Consider the following 19,034-nt stretch of genomic DNA (forward strand, 5'->3'; position numbering starts at 1 on the left):
ACTGTTGTCATTGGCCTCAGTTCGGGGTACACCCCAGCGGGAAGGAAAGCCCCAAGAAGAAGAAGAAGAAACGAAAAAGAACTGGTTCTTCCATCCATGAATGGACGATGGAAGACCGGTTATGAAAGCAAGACCCTTCCGGGGGTTGAAGAGCCACCACCCTCGGGCCTTAGGGTGGGGTCGGAGCACAAAAAATGCCCGGAAGAGGAAAACGCGAGGGTTGGTCGGCAAAAGCTGACACAACAACGCGAAGGAGATTATCAGACGAACAGAGTTCGGCGCCAGCTGCGCCGGACAGAGTCCATAGTAATCAAGCAGATTCCGGACGAACTCCGGAATCGGGAGCCGAAGACCCGCGCGAAGGTCTTCGACATATAGCGCCAGGTTGCCAGGCGGAGGGCTGTTGACCCGACCGCCGGCCCATGGAGCGGAGAGCCGAAACTGCTCCGGGATGCGATAGTGCTCCCGAAGCTGATCGACATTCGGCCCCGAAAGCGAGGAAGCCTCATCTTCCGGAGCCGATCGAGGGTCGTCGGTCGGGTTCCCCGACCGAGCTCCCTGGGTCGGTTTCCTGGTCATTATGCAGGAACCAAAAGAGCAGAAAGGGAAGAAGAAGGAGAAGAGGGGACCACGAACCCGATGGACCCTCCGGAAGTAGAGAAGAGCTCTGCCCGCGACGATCAAGAAATCGCCCGGACAGAGTTTCCCCCAGCAAATGGCGAGTGTGGGTCCTGGGTCCGGGAGGTCCTATATATATAGGGCCGACCGACGGCCGAGATGCTCCCGCGCCGACCAAAGACCTCCAGATGCGCGACGCGTGGCGCCCGCCGGTTGGCTGAGGATTCGGCGCGCTTCATCCCGGGACGCCCGCACCGCCCTCATTAAATGCCGGAGCGGACGCCGGCCAACCACCCTGACACGCGGCGCGCGGGGGTTGGCTCCGCAGTCGGCCGCCCGCGCCGGTCCGCGTTCCCGATGGGACGCCTCACCCGCGATCGGCGCCGAATATCCGATCGGCTGACGCTGTATCATCCGGCGCCCGATCTTCTGACACCGACGTGACGACTGACGACGACAAGACGTGGCGTCTGACACCTGACGCCGGCGCGACTTCTGGCATCGACTAGATGTTCGGATCACTTGGGATTCGTGAGGTGTCTGACAACGGATCAGCCGGCGGTACGGTCGGATCTGCACATGCGACAAATCCACTCCCAGTCGTCCGGTCTTGCTACCCGAATGAAGGCATCGGCCAGCTCTCCACCCGACTTAGGAGTGGAGGGGGGCAACTGTTGGGGGATACCCACCGACCGACCGACTATCGGAGGGCCCGACCGGCTGGCGGCCCGACCGACCGACCGACTATCGGAGGGCCCGACCGGCTGGCGGCCCGACCGACCGACCGACTATCGGAGGACCCGACCGGCTGGCAGCCCGACCGACTAACCAACGGCCCGACGGACGACTCTGACTGGCCGATCGTAGGTCGGGCGACAGGCCGACGGACGCCATCAGCGGCTAACTGCGGCCATTCCACGGTCCATTCCCGACCGACTAAATCCAGAGGTCCGGTAGCCGACCCACATGAAGCTCGCCGACCGACGGAGGAGTCCGACGCCACTCTGCTGGCCACCGACCTTGGGTCGGCCGACTCCACCAACCACCGTACGGCCGCCAGACGTTGTCAGCTCTGACACGGACATGCGGCACGGTTACCTAGGGGCATTGTCCCGCCGAGAGCCGGGTCAACCCTGGTGATTAGACGGATACACGGCGACATGACGTTTTCACGGCGGCTCTGACAGCCTACAGTGAGTTGACAGTTCCTCACTTGTCCGCGCCATTAATGACGGCGCCATACCTAGCTCCATTATATATACCGGGGAAGGCAACAGTGCAAGGGGTCGATCCGCCCGTCTCCCCCACATACGCAGGCTCGCTCCTCTCTCTCTCTCTCCCTCTCTCTTTCTCAGAGCTCTCTGTCTGCATTTCACTGTTGCCCAGTCACCTCTCTGATTTGACCGTCGGAGGGTCCCCGCCGGAGCCGCCTCCGGTCAGTGCGGACTTCCTTTTGCAGGTGCACGCTTCCCGGCGATCGGGCGACGAGGCGATTGGCCGCTACAGAACTGTTTCACAGTATATATCTTGAACAATTCAATAAAAATTTATCATACAAAGAAGTTTAATAAATCAATCATCCATTATGATCGTAAAGGTTCATCAATATTATGATTAATAACAAATTTTTTATATTCAAAATTTTAAATCAAACAGTGCAGCAAATTTTTTTATTGAAAATTTCAATAACAACCTTTGGATGATATATATGATAATTTTTGTTGAATGGCTCAAAGCTCAATTCTAATCAATAATTTCTTCTGTATTGATATATTTCACCGTCGTATACGAGGAGGAGACTTTGTAAATCAACGGAGAAGGGCAAGAGAGTGTAGGCTGTAGTGTGATGTGTCAATTGCTGCGTGACATGTAGGGATGGATTTTTTTAAAAAAAAATTAATTTGAGATTCTTCAATCCTTTGCAAGACTGAACGTTAATTTCACGATTTCATGTTTATTCCAAATTGAATCTTTTATCATTGAGATTTGTGTTAGTGTGGTCGGTCACCGCGAAAGGGGGAAAAAGAAAAAGTTGTGAAAAAGGTGAAAGTGGCGCGCCCGCACGCAACACACTACGTGCGATGTCGATATCACATGACGCAAACGGATGCAAGCAGTCAATCATAGAGCCCGGAAGAACTCTGCAATCATGCATGTTCGTTGGGCCCCGTTGGGTAAATTGTTTGCACCCTCCGTCTCGGCTTCACCGATCTCGTGCGGATTATATCATTCGATTGGTCTTCTTTTACGGCATGGATCGATCATATTTTTATATGATTTTTAAATATAATATTTACTTTACAATCTATGCCGATGGATGAAAAAAAATTGAAAGGCTTTACAATTTGTGTAAATCAAGATCTAATAGTTGACATCATGAAAGAAGATCAACCAACTTTTTGCGCGGAGAATACAATCTGCATCATTATAGGTGACAAACTTGGCCCAATTCTAGGTGGATGAAATGGACCGATGTCTAGTCCGATTTTTGGGGGCCATAGCTTTTTGACTTTCTCTTGGCATTAAGATAGGATGGATAAACCGGATCCCAAATAGTTTGAAAAAAAAAAAAAAAATGTTGGATGGTTGTGATTATGATTATGATTATTATGATGAATTTTTTACTGCTACATGTTTCCATCCAATCCTTGTGGTGAAATCACCTACTGGCGACTGGATATTTTAAGCGCGTTCTACTGATCTTTACCCCACTGCTTAACGCTAGTTAATGGTGCGGCCCGGCTTGAATCTTGTCATGCCCAACCCTGTTCAAATTACCTGTTGTCACCTAAATGCACTCGTGAACTGGATGTTGATAGCAACAACTCTGTTAGCGGACCATTTATCAAAAAAATTTGTTTTCTGATCACTCATATTTAGCAAACCATATGAGATTTTCCTTTTTGTTTAGACTTTAGTGGCCATGCTTGATTTTTTTTTTTTTGGAAGGTTCATAAAGTTTAAAGGAACCTTGGTACTACATGGAGGTGTTAATTTTCTAATCAGGATGGCCAATGCTAGACTTTCGGACTTGACTAAATATTTCTATCTGTTTGTTCACTAAATTTGCCACCCCTGTTTGTGCTTAATTCTGAGCCGAACATGGGCCAACTCACTCATTTGATACCCTAGATTACATCCTTCTCTCCTGCTAGATAAAGTTTTCCTCTCATATCTTAAAAATTAAAAGAAAAGCTAATCTGATGCATCGGTTAAAGCCGGCATGCATGTTAATAGAACGAGGAAAAAAAATCATTAAAGACGACACGCTAGCCTTTATAGACAACATTTAATGGGTGAATAATTAGTTGTTCAAAATATTTTTTTTTTTTATATATATATATCCTCCTAAATATTTAAATTTGCATGAATATTCTTTCAAAATTGATATTTGTATATATATCTTTATAAAATATTTGTTTTGCATTGATATCCTTCTTTTTTCTTATTTTTTTGTATATGTACCCACATCATTTAACGCTGTTAAAAAATTAATGGTTTAAAATTTAAATGACTAAAATATCTGTATGGATAGATGTGCAAAAAAAAAAATTATAAGAGTATATATATAAATAGCAATTTTATGAGGATATTCATGCAAATTTGAATATTTAGAAGAATATACAAGCAAAAAATTCTAATTTAATTTTTATCTATTTCATGTAGATGGATTCAGACCCTCTTACTCTATAATGTAGTAATATATAACAAAATATAATAACATGATAACGATATTATATATATTTTATATATTAAAATATTATATTTTATTTTATTTTTATGCAAGATGAAATGATTATGTCCGTGTTATAACAACGTGATATACCTTATATACTTCACAAAGATATTTTCGATAAAAATTTTTAAAATAAAATATAATAAAATTATAAATACTTATTGTTATGTAATGTCCAAATCTATAACTATATCTATTCGATGCAAATATATAAGCCATTCATCTAATATTAGATTTAGATACTTTTTTTTAGAAGCATATTATTATACATTAGAGGAAACATGGATGGTTACAATCTATTTATTTTTTAAATAAAATAATTTTAATCCATCATTTGATAAAAAAGATCATTTTATCTATACAAATTAATAAATTAAATAAATTTATTATTTTAGTTGTATATATTAATTTTTTCTATTAAAATAAGGAAAGAATTAATAAATTAAGGGAGGTATATTTATGTTAAAAATTTTTTGTCTATATATCTTTCTAAATATTCAAATTTGTGTGAATATTTCATAAAATTATTATTTATATGTATATTTTTATAATTTTTTTTGCACATCTATCTATAAAGATATTTTAATTATTTTAATTTTAAACCGTTAATTTTTAACGATATTAGATGGTATGAATATATATGTAAAAAAATATTTTAGAAAGATATACATACAGATATTAATTTTTAAAAAATATTTATATAAATTTAAATATTTAAAATATATATATATAAAATCACTGGTTGCTTTACTGATCGATCTTTACCCTCCACGCATAATTAAGCTCTGGAGGGGCACGAATCAGCCGAATGGTAAATCAAGTCATAGGCGACCTGGTTCAATTTCAGATCACTATTTTCAGGTATATTTTGAAAAATTACGTCATTTTTTTGAAGAAAATAATGAAAAAGAAAAATAAATATAAAGAGAAGAAAGGAAGGAATTGATGTGAACGCGTGGGGAATGATATGATCGTTTTGGCAGTAGTGGCGACGATGCAGTCAAAATGCTAGCGGTGGCGACGATTTCAAGTATGATGGCATCGACGTGTGTGGTGGAAGAGGTGATGGCGGCGACGGTGGTGTGGTGGTAGTGGTCGCCAGCTTTGGCAATTGGCAACGATAACAACGACGAAGGTGGTGGATGTGACATGAAAGACAGATGGTGGTGGAAAAACTGCGGTGGCCCGGAAAGACAAAAAGGTTTGGTGTCTGAAAAACGACTAGGAGAATTATGATCCCCTTTGATTTTTGCCTACGCAGACACCACGAGATTTTAATTTATCTTATAAGTATGCTTTATTTTTCATTCTTGTTGGGATTTTCTTTACCTTTTATCAAGTTTGACGAAGTATTTGTAAAAATTGGATCAACAAGAAGTGCAAAAATTGATATTGCTAGAGGAAATTTTCTGTTCCTACCAATCTAACTCTACCAATTAGTGATCAATTGAATTGTATTGATTATATTAGTACTTTAATTCCATGATTATGACTAGTTACATCACTTAGTTCGAGTGGTTCCATCTCGTCCCTCTTTTTTTTTTTTTCCTTCATTCTTAACTGGAAAGTGAGTAGGATTCAATTTACTAGAAAAGAAAATCAGACCCAACAATTGATGGTTAATTAACATCATTGGAGTATAACCAGCCAAACTTGGCCTAGTCACTTCCCGAGTGAACCGTGCCTTTGAGATTGAGATATATCCAATCCACTTAGATTAACCCATTTGGTATATCTCTCTCTCTCTTCTCTTCTTCCCTTAATTACTAGAAATTTCATACGCTGCAAGACTTTTTTTTGGCTTGGCCAAAGCGAACCGGACACCCTCTATTTGTTATGCTCATTTAAACTTAAAAAAAAAAAGTCTCCTGGTACACCTGCCAATGTCATGCTACTCAAAGAAGGGGCAACCACTAAAAGTCACTCTGACAGTTGTACCAATTCCAGTGTGATATCTAATTAAATCCTCATAACTTGGCCATCTCACTGGATGATCAAGAAATGACGATCCAAGATCATGATTTATCATGTAAAAAATGGAAGGCGAAGAACATTTGAGATGAATGCTTTTAGCCATCAATTAACTGCACAAAATAGAAAATTTTTTTAAAAACCAATTAATTCCGCAGAGGAGTTCCTTGGGCTCACTACTCCGTAGACTCTTGTGAGACATCTTAATCTCATTGTGCTAAGTAGCGAGAGAAATTTTTCATGTAAAAAAAAATCATCATCATTATCAAAATTTTGATCAATATAATAAACTAGGATTAATATAATAATATTAAAATTAAAAATTTTAATTAATATTTTAATATATCTCAGAACTGACCGCAAATGATGTAGCAAATTGATCGATGAGACCTCGCCATATAGCTGACAAAAAAAATACATGTGAAGTCATTCAAATTTCAGACTCTTCTCCAGTTGGCAATAGCTCGGTCCACGATCACATATGATTTTCTTACAAGCATAATGAGTGATCTATATAGATGTGATGCTCTGGTGAAATACATAAGCTATTACAAAACAGTTATAGTACTTACTTGATTTGATCGATAATGGATGCTGACTCTTGTCTATATAAAGTATACCAATGGGAACAATCAAGTAAATTCTCTCCATTCTATTACCATGCTGTCACTTTGCCATTTCCAAACATTCACTATTCCTTAAGGTCAATACCTAACTATTGGAGGATTCTTCATCGGATACTCTTTAATGAGTTTCATATTTTTTTATTTTTTCAAACTATATCCAATAGGGGCCCCTCGAACAAAAATCATATGGGGCGGGCACTATACAATATCATATGGGGCGGACTTCATAATGTGCCACGTGTTTCTTAATACTAATCTTAAAGAATAGATCTAAAAGGTAAAAATTTTTTTTACTAATGAAGTTGTTAGTCTCATGATTAAAGTATGCTCTTTCTTCTTCGATTTCAGTACATAGCAATATATATTATATGACTATATGATGTATACTAAATATATAATCAGGTGATACATACTGTAATTTTTTTTTAATATACACTCGACAACAATCCAATACATACCTACAGTTAAATTGATACATAGTTTACCAAACTTAGTATTCACCAGTACACATTATATGACTAGTTGATACACTTCTAGCAAAATTTTTTTTAACATCCTAATAAATACCTCTAAATAAAGTGATATATAGTTTTCAAAAAATAGTATTTATCAGCATGCAGTACATGAGCAAATAATACACACTAGATAGCTTATTGATACATATTATAAATTTTTTTGATACACATCCAGCAATAACTCATACACACATCGAAGTCCTTTTTTCTCTATCAAATTTTTCTTTTTTTCTAAAATTTTTGCATCTAAAAGTTCACAAAAACTATATATCATTTTATCTAGGGGTGTGTATTGGGATGTCGAATGAATATTTTGCTAGATGTGTATCAACTGATCATATACTGATGAATACTAAGTTTTATAAATTATGTATCGATTAGATCATGCATATCAACTGACCATATATTGTGTACTAGTGAATACTAAGTTCGGTAAATTATGTATCAATTTATTTATATGTATATATTGGTTTGTTGCTGGATGTGTATCCAAAAAATTTTCAGTATATATCAATAAGTCGTCTAATATATATCATTTGCTCATATGTTGTGTACTGATAAATGCTATATGTTCAAAACTGCGTATCGTTTTATGTAGAGGTGTGTATTAAGATGTTGGATGAATATTTTGCTAGATTTGTGTTAACTAGTCATATACTTCATACCAATAAAACTAAATTTGGTAAACTATATATATACCAATTTATCTGTAGGTGTGTATTAGGTCATTGCTGGGTGCGTATAAAAAAAGCTTATAGTATGTATCACCTGATTATATATTTAGTGTATATCATATGTTCATATAATATATATTATTATGTGCTGAAAATGAGAAAGAAAGAGAATGCTCTAATCACAAGACTAATAACTCTGTCATTAAATTTTTTTTTTGATTTTTAAATTTATTTTTTAAGATTTATATTAAAAAATAAATGGCATATTATGAAGCCCCTCATATGATATTTTATAGTGCCTACCCCATATGATTTTTGTTCGAGCCCCTTGTCCAAGTACAGCCACTGTCATCCAACCCTTTTGCTTCAGCTTGGTGGTTAGCAACAGCATTGGGCCAACCAGATTGACCTAGATGGGCAACTTGTTGATCGTTTTTAGCCATCTAGTTTATTTGATACCACGGTTGGACCGGACTACAATGATAATAATATTAATATTATATTAGGCATCGACTCATATTTGTCGAGATAAACATTGTCAAGTATATTGTATGGATGGACATCCAATATCATATGCTTAGCGAGCTATCCTTAAATTTCTATCCTTATTATATATGTCACTTGGTAGTGTACCAAATAGTACAATATCAATGAGGATCGCTATACAGGTATAATATCAACATAAATCAACATATCATGAGATATTGATATCAAATTTTGGAAACTCGCCCTTTTTAGAATAGAATTCAGAAAACACTATAGAAAAGACAACACAGCATTCCTAATATAATCCTCAGGGCACTGCCGTCACTTTCTATATCCCCATTCGGCCCTTCTCTCCCAAGGAAGCCCAACCAAATTATACTCCAAACCTTCCCCTCGCTGCTCCTCCGTTAACCCCAAACATCGTCCGTACTCCTTCCAGGGCATCCTTCTCCTCCTCCCTAACAATACAACCCCAGGAAGCAAAAGTCCGAATGATTTGATCTCGTTATTGAGAGAGAGAGAGAGAGAGAGAGAGGTTATCGTCATGGGAGCGGAGGCGCAGGCGATGATGGATCGGACGCTGGTGTTCACGTATGGGACGCTGAAGCGGGGGTTCTCCAACCACGGGCTGATCCAGGAGATGATCCACAGCGGCGACGCGGCCTTCGTCGGCGTCGCCCGCACCGCCGGCCGCCTCCCCCTCGTCTGCGGGCCCTACCGCGTCCCCTTCCTCCTCAACCTCCCCGGCGCCGGCGAGCGCGTCCGCGGCGAGCTCTACGCCGTCTCCCCCCGCGGCATCGCCCGCATGGACGACCTCGAGGGCACCTGCCGCGGCCACTACGAGCGCCTCCCCATCTCCGTCGTCCTCCCCCGCCGCCGCCACCGATCCGTCGGCACCGACGGCGAAGGAGACGGAGAGGAGGAGGAAAACGGTGACGACGAGGTGGAGGTGGAGGTGGAGGCGGAGGCGTACTACGCGCACCGGAGCTACGCGGCGGAGCTGTGGAGGAGGATCGGGGAACGGGGTTTCGAGGCGTATTCGGAGAAGGAGGCGAGGGGATACGTTAAGCGGAAGGACCGCCCGCAAGACACCACATTCCTCGACCATATTCGGATCTTCGTGAGCTTTCCTCCCCAAAATTAGGCTGGATCTCTATCTCTGCGCCTCCCTTCGTTGACCGCGAGTTCTGGGAAGCCGATTCTTGTATTATTTTTTTCCTGTTTTGCCCTCGTCTTTATTTCTTGGTGGAACACCATCGTCTTTCTTGGATCTGCTTCTTATCAACCGGGTGTATGAGAAAAATGGCTCTAGTTCTTGTGATCATATATTTCATCATACACCCTTCTAATTTCTTTACATAATCATGAACGTTTATGATAGATATCCACTTTGGAACATCCTTCCAGATGTTGCAGAGATATCATGGATGGGATTGCCAGTTATATGAATTCGAGGAATATGGATTCTTCCGTACAATGTTCCTTTAGAGGAGGGCTTCCAAACCCACTGCATGTTTTTTTCTCCTTGTTTGGAAAAAATCCTAGTGGTGAGTGAATCTAAAACAAACTATGACCTCGATCGCTTCGTCAATATAAGTTGGATTGCGTACAAAATACTCCATATATTTATTAAATAAACTACGTACATGGTTTTCTTGATGCAACTAGCATGAAAACACCATTCCTGGAGGCATCCGATTCAGCTTCATGCCACAGGAAGTAAACTGTTTCTTTCCTCGGTCGGTAGAAAACCATCGAAGGAAAAAAAAAAAAAAAAGATAAATTGAAAAAGTTAGCCGTTGTGTGAATGATGTTTGGATTATATGATCTGTACATCAAGATATAACATAGGAAAAAGAAAATTTTCTCCTTGAGACAGTTCCTCTTCCCGTGTAAGTATTCGGATTTTGGACTACATGATTGAAAGGAGAGAAAAAAAATCTTTGGAAAAATTACCCGTCTAAAGTGGTTAGATCTTGGACCACATTATCCACGGATCAAGATATATGAAAAGAGAGAGAGAACAGAGAAGGAAAATCTGATATCACGTCTTTGTATGGCTCGTAAAACTATTTTTGCAAGAAGGCTCTAGACGAAATGAAGAGTTCCATTTTTTCCTAGAATTTGAAAATAAACTATACAAATGACAAAGTAGATTCTCTAAAAACGATTCTATTATTTTTCTACCAGAAAAAAAAAAAACGATTCTATTTCTAGACTATTTTCCTTGAAAACCCAACCCTATCTTGGTGGAATGGAGTTCCCAGGCGTTCAAACCAACCTTAGCAAGTAATGACTCTTTTTTTTTTTTGAAAAAAAAAAAAAAAACCAAAAGAAAGTAATCATTCTTTTAAATCTCTTACCCTCGGTCCCGCCTATAAAGAAAGCCATCATGGCTGTCACTCCAATCTAGTCAGTTCTCCTATTCATGCATGAATCCCCGCTATTTTGACCTATCTATCAATCTCTTAAAAGGACTGCAAAAACCCTTTTTTTTTTTTTTTTAATCTTGCTTTTGTTTTCTGAGTCAGCTCTGCTGCAGTTGGTGGCTGTACCAAAGGACGTAAGGTTAGGTGCGACATTAAAATTTCCGACCAACACGCCAGACCATTGCGTGGAAAGCTAGGCCACAAATTTTACCAGGCGAGTTGGCAACTGATGGAGAAATAATGTGAAGAGCGATGTGGATATTTAATCTCAACTTCTCTCTGGTCGGCGACGAGTGACGACATCCCATCGGCGTGTCGTTATTAGAGAGAGGGCAGGGGATAAAGCCATCTGCTAGAACAAAAATTACACCCTCGGAAGGGAACGGGATCACATATTCTAAGCTTCGAGCATCAGTTGAATTTTTCTTTTTCTTTTTTTGATCACATATTCTAAGCTTCGAGGATCAGTTGAATTTTTCTTTTTTCTTTTAAAAGAAGAAAAAGGGTGCCGGTTCAAGATAATGATTAGAAAAATTCGACAAAATCAATGGGAGCCGGACGATGAAATATCTTGCTTCAAATTGCAAGCATTCGAAGCCATAATTCTCGATCCCTGTACCTTCGTGGTGGTTGTAATCTAAAAGATGGAAAAGTTCTAACTGAAGAGAATTCATCAATGAAGGTAGGAGGTGCAAATTAGTGCTTAATGCCATGCGACCTTGGATGGCAGCGCACGATGCGAATATTGTAATCAGTCAGTCATGAATTTTTTATATGGAAGAAAAAAGAGCAATGTTCCGCATTGAGCACTAGGATGATCCACGTTTGGTTTAAAATTTCCACTGTTGGGACAAGAGGATGGTCAAAGTATTTCTGCAAGTGCGTGCTTTAAAATTCTTTTGAAGAGATTCTGGACAGGTTCTGAGAAGATGACCTGCTTGATGATTAAAAAGTTGATGCACTATAGAAAGCATTTACCCATAAAAATAGTATTGGATTTTATAAGTAGCCCTTCTGGGTGGGAGATCTGGTGCTTTGTTCTTTTAAAATATATTACAACCGGGTGTCGCCCGCTCTCTCTCTCTCTCTCTCTCTCTCTCGCTGAGGGGTTGGTTGTTCTTCGGATGTGTATCAGGAGTATAAATACAGCCATCTGGATGATTAGAAACACAACTACATCCAGCAAAGAGGTCCAAAGTAACATCAATATATTACCTTCTGTATGGGCAATTCCTTGTCATTTACAAAAGTAATACTGGACAAAGTATCGGACCAGCAAAGGACAGTCTGAGGTGATAACCTCAAAGGAACTGAAATAAATCAACATCATGTGACACCCAGAAGGGCCAATATTCCAATATAAAAGAAAAGGAGAAAAAAACAAACTGTTCTACTGATCAGTTGATTCAGATTCCATCATCAGCTGTTGGGACCTGAAAAATAGAAACCACCAATTAACCAATCAGTTATGCACTTCAGGACTCAATCTGTAATGTGTCACCATCATTTTGTAAACTTGAATAGCATCTATCTCTGCAACAACTTAGAAGAACTAGTTAGCATTGTAATTACCAAAATGGACAATGATTGATACCAAGACCATTGCAGGTGAGTATCATTCCTTTGAACCTGGTAAGATATTCCTGCATAAGGAAAAGTAATGATCAGATCTAGATAATGCAATTTCATAAAATCTAAGGAGAAAAATAAAAATAGCACAAATCGATGAACAAGATCGTCATTATCGTTCGCGATTCTTACTCTTAAAGTGTATCTATTGATCTCATAGGTGCCAGATATATCATACTCAAGTCGCTTAGCTGGATCACTTAGTACTGCAGACAACATTGTAAAATTTAGTTTCACACATTTCATAATCATAATTTCTATGTGATTTTATAGCACTATAGTATTTCTTCAGCTGATCCAACATTCTGAGTGTATGTAATCCCGAAGAAGTTTTTTTAAAAAAATCCAAGTAATTAAATGTATTAACCAAATTCAGCCTTCATCATGAGATATATGCTCCATACTATCATCGTCCAGTAATGATTTTACAATTTCTAAGGCATTCTCCATCAAAAGAGAGGAAAAAAAAAACATCAGAAATTGATAGAAATTACCCTTGTACGCCTCGTTTATCTCCTGAAACTTTGCTGTAACAGAACTATTGCCTTTGTGCTTGTCAGGGTGCCACTTCTAGTCAGGATGAGAAATAGAATGCCGTATTACTCTCCTCAGAATTTCTATAACAAAATGTTATATCGCAAATGATAAAATATTTGAACAAGAAGCCTGTAGATGGCTCACTAGTGCAAGTCTTCGATAATTCAATCTTATAGCCTCATCTGTTGCATCATAGTCAACCTCTAGAACTTTGTAGTAGTCCTGAAAGTAAAACATTTCATCCAGTTAGAGTTTGATATAGAATAAAAAATGTTGGTCTGACATATTTGGTGCTGCTTCAAATACAAGGTGCCATGTCTATCGTAATGTTGAATGATCCAATGATTTCTGAAAGAACATGTGATCTGATTATCTCCTCGATCATAACATGCTTAATTCATATATAACAAAACTTTGTCTTTAAAATGTTCAAATGAAGATATTTGTAACCTTTCAGAAATCGCATCCTTTTTTCATCACAGCCGACAGAGCAAATAAAAAACACAACCATCCAACCCACTCCCAACAGGAAAATGACACTTCATCACAAGTTTTGCCATATCGGTCGATATTGTGCCATACCAGATGTATCATACAGATACTGAATCGGTATTGCATACCATACAGCATCAACACTCGGTATGGTATGCTGAACCTTACCATACCATATTGTATATCATCACTATAATAGGATGGTACTGATATTGGATTTAGTATTGGGATGGTGAACTTTGTTCTATCACTATTAATTAGTAAAGAAGATAACAAAATTCATATTCAGACCTGAAAAAGTCAATTTAGAGTATACATGAGACTAAGACCAAGAATGATTCATAGCGATCCAGTAAGCAAAGAATTAAAAGATCCCTAGAAATATAAGATAAATTCATCTTTCAAGAAGTTAGATGCTTACCCCCTTTTCTTATCATCACACTTCACTAAGAATTGAGATAACATGCACACCAAGCAGTTGGCATTTTGCATCAGTTTAAGCATGTAAACTAAAAGGAATGCCATGATAGAGCATTAAAAAAAAATGGAAGAAAATCAGCACATGAAAATATTTTTCGAATAGACAATGTGGGATACTTGATCCTATTTGGATGGCTGACCAGCTTACCAATGTGGTATCTCCAAAATAAGTGGGTGCGTACTAAGAAACAAAGAATAAAGATGAAGAAGTCACAGTAGGACCACGTTTGCAATCCAAGATATTGGGACACTGGAAATCATCATTTTAGGTGGATTTCAAAATCCTAGAAAAGTCAGGTTTGGAGAAGCAATATCCTCCATCTATTCCTATGAGTTCACACTTTTCTTGTTTACACCCAAAAAGGGAGATGTCTCATGGACGGGGTGGAATGGTGTTAGATAGGGTCCTCTATATCTTTATAGTAGAAGGAGCATGCACAAAAAATAAAAATTAAAAATTAAAAAAAGTACAAGATAATTAAATACAACTCTTGCTGGTTGATGACTTTAAGACAAAAATCCTCAAAAATGAGGATTTGAGGAATCAGGAAGCCAGATTCATGAAGAAGAGAAACTATGAAACAGTGATCGATAAGCCAACAACATATACATGGGATGAGTTTTGTTTGTCTCCATTACCAATCGTTAGTGAAGTTTCAGCATCCAGCTAATGACCGCACTGAGCACATTAGACAAACGAGTTTTAAAGTCTCATTCTTTAAAACTACGCCTAATTTGTGATATACTAAGATTATTAGCAATCGAACTGTAAAGCTCTCAAATGTTTTGACTGAACAATAGCACATAGGCAAAGTCAAAAAACAACCTGATCAAATGAATAGATCTCGGTGCTCGGGAAAAGATTTCTGACATATGGTACATCAAGCACTATGCTTCGCGTTCCTGATCACAGGCTAACTACTGGTTTCAAAGAAGCCCAGTAAAATACCAAAACATCCCAATAGAGAGAAAAAGGATACAACCATTCAAAGCAACAAGAAGTCATGCAATCCAAGGATACAACGTTCTAATTCAACAATCGAGTATCTAGATAATTCATCGAGGTCGTAGCTTTATATTTTTAAGAAAAAAAAAAAAACAAACATCCCACTTAACCCTAGCCCTCATCCAATCAAGCATTCATCATCTCGTCCCATCATCCAATCTCAATCTCGTAATCTACTCTATCATAATGAAAGGCTAGAATGGGAACAAAGAACCCTAAAATCGAATTCTGCCATCAAAATGGCCATCAAATCTTGGAGATTTCAATTAAGGAAGTAATTCAGATGAGAGGATTGGCGAAGCGCTTACCTTGTGGGATTCCTCTCCGCCCTCCATCCAATGAAAAGCTTTCCGACCTCCCGGAATCGAAAAGAACCACTCACATCCTTCATCACCGGAAATCTCCGGCTCCGGTTGCAAGTGGATCGCCAAAGGAAAGAAAGGAAAGAGGAAGCAGCGAAAAGGGTGCGATCTCCGGCGGTTTAAGAATCGGAGCCGGAGGGACGGCAAGAAAGAAAAGCCTTCGTCCGACCGAATTGGGTCCCTTCTTGGATAAGAATGTCTCAGCTCTGAAGACGTCCGGTTGATGGGATAGTATCGTCCGTTGGTTACCTTGGATGGTCAGCAAGTGTTTGATGAATGGTCGAAGAGAAGTTCTAATAAATTAGTAGATAATACACAAGCATGTTTGGCTGATGAATCTAAGTGCATGGCACACTGTATTTTTCTTCTCTCTCTTTCCTCTTAGCGTGGGATTTTACTTCCCATCCACCGCGCATACCCAAGCCACCCCACTCTACCTGCTACAGAGCCTAGGCTCTCAGATAGGCCACGTCAAAACTCAAGAAAAAGGGACGAGGACCGACGCTGCTAGGAATCCGATTCTCCCTTCCTTTGTCTAAGAGATGATATTATCCACTTGGTGCTCAAATGGCCCTACTCTCTTATCATTTTGCTTCTTATCCAATATCCATGGTTATCTCCTCATTAAACCTTGAAAAAGGAAGGATCTCTCTCTCTCTCTCTCTCTCTCTCTCTCTCTCTCTGGTAATTTTCTGATAAAAAAGACAATACAACTTATTTCATGGGTATGTATTTGTAAATCTATGTATATATTTTTTCCTCTTTTTTTATCATAAAGATGGCAAATTCATCAAAATTTTCACTATATATATAAAAATATATATAGAGAGATAGACAAGGCTAAGGTCAATCAAATTTAGCTCCAAATTTGATAAAATTCTCTATCATCTGAGATGCACGGATGTCCATATAACAAATAAAAAAAGTTAATGACCATTTTTTCTATTTTTTTGGATTTGTAAAAATAAAACATATCATTAATGCAGATGGGATCGAAGGCCATGTGCTATTAATGTAGATTTATATTTATTGGGATTGATTTTTATTTTATTTGAAATTTATATTTATCCTTCATTGTTATTATTTATTAAGGGAGAGATATAAAATGATCTATCCCATCCATATTAATGGTCCAGAGTGAAGGATAAACATAAATTTTGAATAGAATAAATATAAATCTTTTCAAAATAAATATAATTTTTAAAAAAAATAAATATAAACAAATTTAGAATAATCAAAAATATTGTAAAATAAACACAAACTCATTTGAATAAATAGAAATACTCTAAATAAATACAAATAGATGGGCTTCCATCCCATCTTCATTAATAGTCTATTTTTTATAATTTTCAAATCTAAATGAATAGAAAAGTAGCAGTTAATTTTTTATTTTTCTATATAAAGATTTGTGCGGATTGGATGGATCGGATGGTGAGGAATCTGACCAAATCCAATTGACTTGAGCCTAGTCCATCTTTCTCTCTCTCTCTCTCTCTCTCTCTCTATATATATATATATATATATATATATATATATATGCATGTGTGTGTTTGTGTTTGTTTATGTATTTGTTAATATATGTATGTATCCATCTATTGAATTGTTTTGATTGATTTTTTAAATTGTTGAATCCCATGGCTCAAATTTGGCTAAGGGATTCTACTAATTGCAATAATGAATATGAGTTAAATAATGTTGATCCATTATTCTATCAAGCCAAGTTTGTCTTGATGCTTGACATCAGAGATGGACCGTCGAGGGGATAGGAGGGGCCTTGGCCCCCCTCAATTTTTCTACAACTTCTATATATAAGTTAAATTTTTTAGATAAAATTTCGTATATATAGGTGGTTGGCACCCCCTAAAATTGGCTAGTATTAAATACAGCTTGGAGAATCTTGAAAAAAAAAATTTTAAAAGGAAATAAATTGTGAGAATTGACTTCACCAGAACCGAATGAAAAAATAAAAGAGAGAAAAGAGACGCGGGATAAGGAAAGAGGCCGTCTTTGATTCAAACAAGGCTGCTGCATCTGGCCATTGCTGTGCCGCCAAAATTGTTGGCCGATTTGGTTGCCTCACTGTCAGAACCCCACCTTTTTTCCTTCTCCCTTTGTGAATCCTCTGGAACCCGCGGCTTCAGATATGCTTCGCTTCCAAGTCCTTGTTAGTGACTTACTATTTCTCTCTATGCTTTTGTCTAGCTTTCCTTGTTATCGATTTTGGATCACGGACCCCACCAACCGACCTATGATAAGGATAGCCCTCCAACAGAACTCCATAGAGAGAGAGAAAGAGAGAGGGAGGGAGGGTTGCTTGGCACTGAGGCACTGGTGATGAGGAGGGAGGGGCAATCTAACCAATCTTCTATTCCATCTTGTTTGGCTCCCAACTCCCAAGTAAATCGATTGCTTCTCCCTGAAGCTTTCGTCCGAGAGGCACATTCTTTTCTTCGTGCTTATAAGACTGCTATTTTACCCTTCAGATTACAAAAAAAAGGCCCCATTATTTTAAAAAAAAATTATCATTTTTTAATTCTTTCTTTTATCCTTGCGGTGATCCACCAAGTCGAGCTCATCCTTCTCTTTCCCTCGCCATCTCCAATTTATGGTGTTCTTTCTCCCCCTTTTGGTCCTATTAATATAAGGAGTGATCTTTCATATTTTAACCATTAATCATGTTGGATAGTTATATGTATATTTTCTTTTATTATTTGTTGTTGATTAGCATTGTGCTGACGAATGTATTCAATGTACTAATTTAATTTGGCAATTGAGAAATGATATTTTCAAAGTTACTTATTTAACGGGGGTGAATTGGAAAAAGAATTAGTTGAAAATTTGGGATTTTAGATGTTTAACCTCGATTTTTGTTCATGGATTTTATTGTGCTATGAGCATCGGTTATATCTAGTTCTTGATTTACGCAACTCCGAAATCAGTGATTTTGCTTGATATAATTTTGTATATTGGGAGGTCTTGATGTTCATTCTGAAACATAAAATATCCAAGATGAAAGTAGGATAGGATAGTTGGATGTTGAAATTATATATTTATTTATGAAAATATTATATATATAAAATATTTATTTATTGAAGCTTCCTCTTATCTCTTTTTATTTTATTTTATTTTTATCTTATAACTTTATTTATATTTTAGGTTCATTATGATTAGAAAAATTAGTGATTTTCTCAGAAAAAGAAAGTAGCAGAAAAAATTGATGGTGGAGCTATGCAACCTATACTTGAGGTTGAGGCAGAGATTGAACTTCATTAACCAACTTCAAGAACAGATGCAATTTGTACAGAAGAAAAGCCATTTAAAAAAAAATAAAAGTTGGATCCGAATATATTGATATTCATAAATTGGAAAGAGATACTGGATTGCGCAAACAAATTTGAAAATATCCTATGAATTAATGTGATGAAACTCGACATGCTCATATTAGTTTTGGTCCTTATCAACCAATATTGGAC

At 38.2% G+C, this 19,034-nt stretch overlaps 2 protein-coding genes across 2 annotated transcripts; one reads left to right on the forward strand and one right to left on the reverse strand.

The window, feature by feature from the left end:
• Positions 1 to 8,900: 8,900 nt before the first annotated feature.
• On the forward strand, positions 8,901 to 10,024 carry LOC105053854 (putative gamma-glutamylcyclotransferase At3g02910). Its single transcript, XM_073246147.1, has one exon. It carries the CDS (start codon positions 9,171 to 9,173, stop codon positions 9,768 to 9,770), a length of 600 nt encoding a protein of 199 aa, XP_073102248.1. The 5' UTR covers positions 8,901 to 9,170; the 3' UTR covers positions 9,771 to 10,024.
• Positions 10,025 to 12,244: 2,220 nt separating this feature from the next.
• On the reverse strand, positions 12,245 to 16,175 carry LOC105053853 (uncharacterized). Its single transcript, XM_010935168.4, has 6 exons — positions 15,508 to 16,175; positions 13,366 to 13,443; positions 13,179 to 13,254; positions 12,817 to 12,890; positions 12,628 to 12,698; positions 12,245 to 12,488 (listed from the first exon to the last, which is right to left on the reverse strand). The coding sequence occupies exons 1-6, from the start codon at positions 15,532 to 15,534 to the stop codon at positions 12,446 to 12,448; spliced, it is 369 nt and encodes a 122-aa protein (XP_010933470.1). The 5' UTR covers positions 15,535 to 16,175; the 3' UTR covers positions 12,245 to 12,445.
• Positions 16,176 to 19,034: the final 2,859 nt, after the last annotated feature.

This window comes from Elaeis guineensis, chromosome 11, assembly GCF_000442705.2.
Source record: "Elaeis guineensis isolate ETL-2024a chromosome 11, EG11, whole genome shotgun sequence".
NCBI classification, from domain to species: Eukaryota; Viridiplantae; Streptophyta; class Magnoliopsida; order Arecales; family Arecaceae; genus Elaeis; species Elaeis guineensis.

Excerpts from the sequence above, each read along its gene's own strand:
- LOC105053854 (XM_073246147.1), top strand. The coding sequence starts at position 9,171 with ATGGGAGCGGAGGCGCAGGCGATGATGGATCGGACGCTGGTGTTCACG.
- LOC105053853 (XM_010935168.4), bottom strand. The coding sequence starts at position 15,534 with ATGGAGGGCGGAGAGGAATCCCACAAG. Across the intron at positions 12,699-12,816 it reads TCAATAGATACACTTTAAGA|GAATATCTTACCAGGTTCAA; the intron begins GTAAGAATCGCG and ends TTCCTTATGCAG. Across the intron at positions 12,489-12,627 it reads ATCAATCATTGTCCATTTTG|GTCCCAACAGCTGATGATGG; the intron begins GTAATTACAATG and ends TCTATTTTTCAG.